The 8,285-nt window shown below is 40.7% G+C and overlaps 1 protein-coding gene across 6 annotated transcripts in view; it reads right to left on the bottom strand.

The window, feature by feature from the left end:
• Window positions 1-206: 206 nt before the first annotated feature.
• The window catches only part of PLCH2 (phospholipase C eta 2), a 1,361,647-nt gene continuing 1,353,568 nt past the window's right edge, over window positions 207-8,285 (bottom strand). For 4 of the 6 annotated variants that reach the window (XM_063943084.1, XM_063943086.1, XM_063943085.1 and 1 more), the window contains one exon: window positions 207-2,884. In XM_063943084.1, coding sequence (XP_063799154.1) covers window positions 1,221-2,884 — 1,664 coding nt within the window. In that variant the 3' untranslated portion in view covers window positions 207-1,220. Of the gene's footprint in view, window positions 2,885-7,499; window positions 7,529-8,285 lie in introns of all 6 variants that reach the window. The other 2 variants (XM_063943089.1, XM_063943088.1) reach the window with 2 other exon arrangements.

The raw sequence follows: 8,285 nt of genomic DNA, 5'->3' as shown, positions 1-8,285 counted from the left end.
GCATACCACACAAGCAACTTACAAACAATGCCATGCAATTAATAATTGGTGAGTTCCAGACTTTCACCAGCAAATGGCACATTTAACATGCCATCAGCAGTCCCCGCTATTCACATTCTAACGGTCTAGAAGGATGGGTGTTAATCTTCTGAAATAAATAAAAATAATATGGTTAAATAAAATTTATTTCATAGATTATGTCGTTTTACAAACTTAAAATGTTTACTATAATGAAGGTTAGTTTAACCAAGGATTAAAATAAAGTACATTAATTAAAAACAAAATGTAATAAATGACGTATGGAAAAGAAAAAACACATTTTGTTACATCCACTCTGTAAAAATGTACATCTAGGTCTAGGGCATTGTTATAAATGACTCTTTAAAAACTAAAAATGTGAAAAAGATTAAACAAAAAAAATTGTTTTATCATTTTTTGCAGTAATACATTAGGAACAATTTTAAAATATTTTTTTTTGTTTTAAAACATGCCATATTTAAAAAATTGTATATGGCAGTGCAAAAAATAAAATAAAAGTGTAATTTAAAGGTGCTATATACAGCAATGATTTATAAAGATCACATTTCACATTGGTAAGCAGTGCTGAAAAAGTTAACATACTGGCTGTAAGACCAGGAATGGCCAGGATGCAGTTAATTTGATGGCTGTCAGGATCCTGGCGGCCATGATACCGGTGCCTGACAACCGACATCCAGAATCATGGCACACAGGAGCTATACCCGCTCGTAGGTGTCCACAGCACCCATAGAGTGGGAATAGAACCTGTGGTGAGTGCAGCGAGCCCGCAAGGGGACTCTTTGCTCTTGCCCTGCTGCCAGCATACTGATGGCCGAGATGCTGCTGTCGGTATACTGAAGGCTGGCATCCCGGCCGCCAATCAATGATACTGATCCCGAATGGCCTGGGGTTATCTTAATGAGTGTCGGAGGAGAGTAGAGACCTCCATGGACGACAGAACCAACATTGCTGGGAAACACAAAAAGCGACTTGTGTAGTATTGCAAACCCAATGTAAACCTATCAGTTTAAAAATATATACAGTTCTTTAAGTGCTTTAGAATTTCTGCAGTCCAGTCCCAAAATGAAAGAATATATTTTTTTGTTTGTTCCCATCGAGGTATATCTTGCATGGACAACTTTATCATATACATGGTTTGCATGAATGTACTGTAAATGCTACGTAGTCACATAACTATATTATTATTGTCCAAACCTGTCCAAACATTCTGATGTAAACTGGGTTGGTGAAATAGAATCCATACAGAACCCTTTGTTTATTGCACAAGCTCCTTCTGGATTTCCTCTTTCTTCTATACAATTGCCATTTACAAGATTCTGAAGTCTTTGCCGTTCTTGGGCCTGTTTTGCTCTGTTGGCTATGTACCTTACTCGGCTCTGACTTCTGGAGGATGTCCTCCGAAGAAGATTTATGCCATCATCCTCATACTGAACAGGATGAAAATCAGTGGGAGAAGTTATATCATTTTCTTTCTCAAAACTTGTTAACTTTTTCAGCTGCTCTGTGAGTGAATCTGTAGACTTTGTGGAAGCATTCATGCCACCTGGTCTCCTCTGGCCTCGCATTGATCGTGTAATAAAGCTTCTGCTTATGCTTCTGTATTTGCTTTCAAAATTACATGAAATATCATCTGAAGTCAAATCTCCAAGACTTTTGGACATTGACTGGGTGGTTGATGGTTTGTTATCAGAGGCGGACTTCCTAGTTGTCTGTTTCAGACTGTCTACATATAGTCTATTCCAAGTGTTCCTTCGTGGTAAGGGTGGCAATACTTCTTCAGGACCTCTGGCCAGTGGTCTAGGACAAAGTTCATCTATTGCTTTGTTGCTGGAAATTAAATTAGGGTTGGACTTGCTTTTTGTTACTCCTAAAGAAATCTCTCTTGCTGAAGTGGTCGCTGACCTTGGTCGTATGGTATTTTGTAAACAAATACTTTCAAAGTTACCATCAGGTATATCAAGATTGAGCAAACTTTTCTGTGCTAAATTGGGTAAAGACAAGTCAATCACTGTATCATTGGATGATTTGCTGGAAGACGAAGACATGCTGTCCCTATGACTGTTCATTTCTAGTTTGCTCCATATCTTATCATTGACTGTGGCATCAAAATACACCTCTGCCACAGGGGACTGACATGCAGAGTTTAAACTTAAGGCGGAGCTATTTGAAGTAACATGATTTTCACTCTTACTTCTTCTCACAGGTACAGGCGGGCCAGCACGGGCGAGGGATGGCTGCTGGACAAGTTGGTCAAACCTTGGTCTTGTAACAGCAGAAACTAAAGGCTGTTTTGTTGTGTTGAGCCTTATTTGCGGTTCTGGAGGCTTAGTAACTTTATTTGCCTCGGAACTGCTGTTTCTTTGAAAACAAAATTGTTCCCCTTGACTCTCTCTTAACTGACAGCGTTTGGTGCCATCTCTTGAAACATCAGCTAATAAAGACATACCTGGCTTTATGTTGGTAAATTTCAAGGAAACTGTGGTTTCATGTTTGCCATTGGCATAAGTGAGTGCATTTGCATTTTTATCGTTGCATGGTCTTTCATGTGTTCTTTCAGTATCTGGAGGCGGACCATTGGCCACTATAAATATCTTGCCTATGGCAGGGTCAGTGTTCAGTTTGCTTGTTCTGTGCATATTGTCAGTGGTACTGGCTACACTGGGACATTCAGCTTGAGATCCCATTGAATCACACCCTTTGCAGTCTTCATTTCTGATTGAGGCAACAGGCTGGAGAAATGTTGGACCAGGAAGAGGGGTATCCTTAACAAAGGTGGATTCTTCTGTAATAGTTTCAAGACTGCATAAAGAAGAGACTGACCTATAAATTGAGATCTGTCTGGAATCTGAAAGAGAGAAAAAAAAGTTAGGAATGATTAACCAAGTGTGAACCAAAAACAAGTTTTCTTTGTTTTTAATTTAGAACTTCCAAGAGATCTAAACATCCAATTGCAGACTGACCACTACTGACAATAAGGCCATAAAACAGGGTCTATGAAGGTTGTCAGGTATGGGGAGAACCATACAAATACACTGAAGAGCCACATCTAATCCAAAGGCAACCAACTGGACAAGCCTGAGTCAAAGGGAATAATAATAATAGATCCACACACAAACATTGGCGATAAGATTACAATATTCTTCATGGCTAAACTGATTTGCAGCAGACTTCATCTCAAAACTAGCACTTGGTACAAAGGGACTATAATAATATTGTGCACAGACCAAGGATGCACTGAAACACATAGCTACCAGATAACAGTAACAGCTTTTAGAAGTATAGTGGGATACATATGAAAAGTAACATCTCATTGTTTGCTAAGGATTACAAGTGGCAGTAGACCAAGTTTATCAGTTGCATTTACAGTATTTATGTCATTCTAAAAAGTGGATAAGGATTTTAATAAATGCATTATTATGTCCATTGAGTCCTAATGTGAATACATATTGAAATGAATAAAAAGCAGACTAAATGAAAATATATTCATGCATATAAAAGGGTCCCAATGTATAGACAGTGACTAGACAGTCAGTAGGTCGATACCTTATGGTCGACATATATTAGGTCAACATGGTTAAAAGGTCGACAGGTAAAATGTAGAGTGCTTAAGATCGCCAGATTCAAAAGGTCGACACAAGATTTTAGGGTTTTTTTTTCAATTTTTTTTAACTTTTGCTTGATTTACCATCCAGGTGGTCTACACCTGGGAATAGTAACCTGTACCAAGCACAGCGGTAGCGGAGCGAGGCGCCTTGTCTGAAGCGTGGTGAGCGAAGCGAGCCCGCGAGGGTATACATGTGCAATAATTATGGTCACATATGAGGAAAAACAGAAAAGGACACCCAAAAAAACTATAAAAAGCTTGTGTCAACCATTTTATGTTGACCTTTTGACCTTGCCAACCATATGGGGTCGACCTAATGACTATCTAATTACTGTAGATCTTCTACACCACACCCCACATACAATATACCTAAACGTTACACAATTCAAGTAAGATGCTGACAAACTAAATAAAAATATTTGTTTCTTACACAGTAAGAACAAACGTGTAGAAATGTGGTCGTTATTTTCTCAGAGCCGCAACTAAGCAACTCGCTTCATGCAGCCTTAGAGATCAGTCAGCGGCGGCTGGGAATATTCTAATATTACACAAATAAAACATTTGTATGCATCTGTGCTGAAGATTCACTCCAGGACAACATTAACTATTTCCAGATCTACATATTTATGTCACTCTCTGACCGCGGAACAGGCATTGTATAGAAAGCAGTCGAATGCCACTGACACATATGGTATAATCATGCAGTTGTATAACTCAGTAGGTGATAATGCATGCAAACATATACACAGGCATGGAAGAAAAATGCTCGCTAATGCATAAGAATCTTGTCCTTACTCCAGGGAATGTTGTCCTTACTCCAAGGTAGCTTTGAGATGCCCTGTAGCATACTGTAGTCTTCTGCATTCGCCTTTACACATATTAGATGAACATTCCTATAGAACCCCATTATATATTACCAAGGGTTAATGCTGCAGCTAACGTCAACAGCCACAATGAGAAGTGAAGCATTTATGTTTTTTTGCCCCGGCATCAGCGCTCCTAAAAGCATCACACTGCTACCAATAGGGTAAGTCAATCAGTATGACATCATACTGGTGTGAGGAGCTTTGCTCGAACACGGGTTCCTCTATACCAGTGGTTCCCAAACTCAGTCCTCAAGTACTCCCAACAGTTTATGTTTTCCAGATCACCTAGTAGGTGCACAGGTGTACTCATTACTCACTGACACATTTTAAAAGATCTACTGGTGGAGCAAATTATTTCACTTGTGACCTAGAAAACATGCACTGTTGGGAGTCCTTGAGAACTCAGTTTGGGAACCACTGTTCTATACATAGGCTTACCATACTATCCTTTTAAACCGGGACAGTCATGAATTACACAGGTTCTGTGGCTGACTGGCTACAGTACTTAAGCCAAGTGGCTGTTACATGGCAACCACAAAGGAGAACTATGGAACTTGACAACATGACTTTCTAGGAGTTCAGAGGCTACCACAATGGTTGAACAGGTTGCAGAGTGTAATGGGCCCTACACATTTACCGATTACACTGAAAGATATGAACGATCTCATTCATTCTTTCAGTGTGTATGCACCAACGATGAACGATGCGCGGCCCTGCGCTCATTCACCGTTGGTGTCGGCTCATTTATGCCTACAAGCCAATATGGACAATAATGTCCATATTATCATGCAGGGATATGGGGCCCGGTGACGGGGGGAAGGGGAGGGGGGAGGAGTGAAGAAACTTCACTTCCCCCCCGTCACACCCCCACCCCTTCCGTATCGGCCATCAGGCACTTTGGTGTGTAGGGCCCTTAAGGAGGGGCAATCTCTCATTAGTCCCATACACACTAGACGAGAAAGTAAAAGATCTCGCTTAGAAGGGCCGATCTGAGCGAGATCTTTTACAATCTCGTCCAGTGGGTATACTCAATGTCGTTAACAAAGCACTCCCGCGCATCGTTAACGACCCCCTCCCTCGTCTGAACGTGTACAGACCAGGGAGGTCCTCATTAACAATAGCCATGCTGCAGATGGGTGTCGTTCCATCCCGCGCCCCCCCCCCCCCCCCCCCCGGCATCGGCAAGTGTGTATGCACACTCCCCCCCACCCCGGCACCCCGCCGCCTCCAATATCGGCATCGACGGGGGCTCGGCTAGTGTGTATGGCACTCTAATCTCCACCAGACAATAACTCCCTCCTCTGCACCTCCATGTTATCTTATAAAGAAGTGAACAAGGAAAAAACACACATTATGTATTTTGGTAACAGTAGACTTTGAACGGTATGATGACTTTTCATACATCGGTTTCATATGCCTTTTTAAGCGACTGCCTACTTTTTTTTTAACTTTTATGAAGCTATTTTAATATATTACCCAGTTTTGTTCTATTACTGTTGTTCTAATTGTAAAGCGCAACGGAATATGCTGCACCATGGGGGTAATTCCAAGTTGATCGCAGCAGGAATTTTTTTAGCAGTTGGGCAAAACCATGTGCACTGCAGGGGAGGCAGATATAACATGTGCAGAGAGAGTTAGATTTGGGTGGGTTATTTTATTTCTGTGCAGGGAAAATACTGGCTGCTTTATTTTTACACTGCAAATTAGATTGCAGATTGAACACACCACACCCAAATTTAACTCTCTCTGCACATGTTATATCTGCCTCCCCTGCAGTGCACATGGTTTTGCCCAACTGCTAAAAAATTTCCTGCTGCGATCAACTTGGAATTACCCCCCATATAAGAAACTGCTAATAAATAATATATTCTTGCTAAATAACCACATGCGTAGTTTTACTAACACAACACTGCATGCAAAACAGACCACAGCTTCTACATACATGCACTGTCCAGACAGAGTGTTCAGTAACAGGCCTCAATGTAGGAAAGTAAACACTCAGCTCCATAGACCAGGGTTTTCAACATGCTGACCTCCACCTACTGTGGAACTACACATTCCAGCATGCCCTGCCACATTTTAGCTATTAGTGCATGCTAAAACTGTGTCAGGTAACGCTGGGATGTGTAGTCCCACAGCAGCTGGAGGGCAGCATATTGAATGTCCCTGCCTTACACAGACAATACCTCTCATGTATCCACATATATTCATCTCCTTCTAAGGTAGGGATGGTCATTGACCATCGATGATTTAAAATCATCAATGGTCTATGCCCAATGGAAAATACTTTTGCCATTGATGGGGAGAACCATATGGTTTCCTGTCATTGATGGTACAGAAACAACAGATTTTTTTTCAACGAGTGCCCAGACATGGAGCATAATCCGCCCCCACCCATACCCAACAAGTCCCACCCCCAAGGCTGTGCTTGTCCCTCTGGCTAATCAGTGAAAGCACATGGATGACCATCTGAAGGTGAAACCATTGATGGACTTCCATAAAATAGTTTGTTACTATCAATGGCCACTCACAGTTTCACCATCGATGGGGAGCCCATGTCTATTCCAAAGTTTAAAAAAATTAGCACTTAAATGCCTCTACAGAGACATACAACAGCACCACCACCACACATCTAAGCCGCAAGCGGTACTGCAACCAAAAAATATTTCTGCCATCATACTCTAGTCTATATATATATAGTAAAACATATTTTGTGAGGTAGAAACCTTGTTTCACTAAAACAAGAGTGTACAGTAAGGTTTCTATGAAAGAATAGCAATCATTTAGTTCCTTTGCAGTTCTCAAGGTATCAGATACAACTATTGGCAGGGAATATTATGGTATTATACAGCCACTTTAAAAGTTACCAACATTTTTCCATTTCATAATAATTTTTAAATGGATATTTAAGAGGTATTGACCAGAAAACACATAAATATCACATAAAACGCCTTTTCTGCAAGGGCCGGGGACACAAACTAGACAGTTACCTTAACTCGCTTGTCCTTTCAATCTTTGACTAGAGAGACAGAGAATGTACAAGTGGAGAGGCAGAACACAGAAGAGCGTTAGTCAAGGAAAGAGCTGAGGAAACTTATTCTCAACATAAACAAGTAAACGGACAGACATATCAGCACAGATTTGCTAAGTGATGTACTCCAAGCAGAGTTTAATAGGGTTGCAAGTAAACATGTTCTCCATATGAAACTGGTGCTCAAGTAATTGTCAATTTCCAGTTAGAATCTAACTTATCAGCTCTGTTTAGAGAATTAAAACAAATGTTCAGGACAAAATTCATGACAACTCAAGAGGTTGTTGGGTCTAGTTAGTATACGGGAAACATCTATTTTGCTTCCGTGTAAATAATTTTTTTAACTTGGAAGAAAAGCTTTTTTGTGTAGTTTAATTAATGTGTAATGCATCTTATGGGGGATTGTACTTTATGTGTGGTAACCATACTGCGCTATAAATTCAGGCGTAGTACATCCAGTTTACCACTGAGGATGATGTACCAGCAGACCTGCTATATGGTGTGCCACTTGGGTGTGGTATAGAAGATCTACATTCATTAGGTCTACAGTTATTACGTCGACCCCATATGGACAACAGACAGAAGGTTGACATGGACAAAAGGTTGACATATAAAAGGTAGAAACTGGAAAAGATCTACCGGTTCAAAAGGTCGACCAGGTCAAAAGGTTGACATGGCAATGGTCAACGCACCTTTTTTGTTGCATTTTTGGGTGCATAGATTTGCATCTGGAACCACCATTTGT

The sequence above is a fragment of the Pseudophryne corroboree genome, chromosome 10 (assembly GCF_028390025.1).
Source record: "Pseudophryne corroboree isolate aPseCor3 chromosome 10, aPseCor3.hap2, whole genome shotgun sequence".
Lineage (NCBI taxonomy): Eukaryota > Metazoa > Chordata > Amphibia > Anura > Myobatrachidae > Pseudophryne > Pseudophryne corroboree.
Note: the sequence above shows the minus strand (reverse complement) of the source record. Positions and strands in the feature narration are given on the sequence as shown.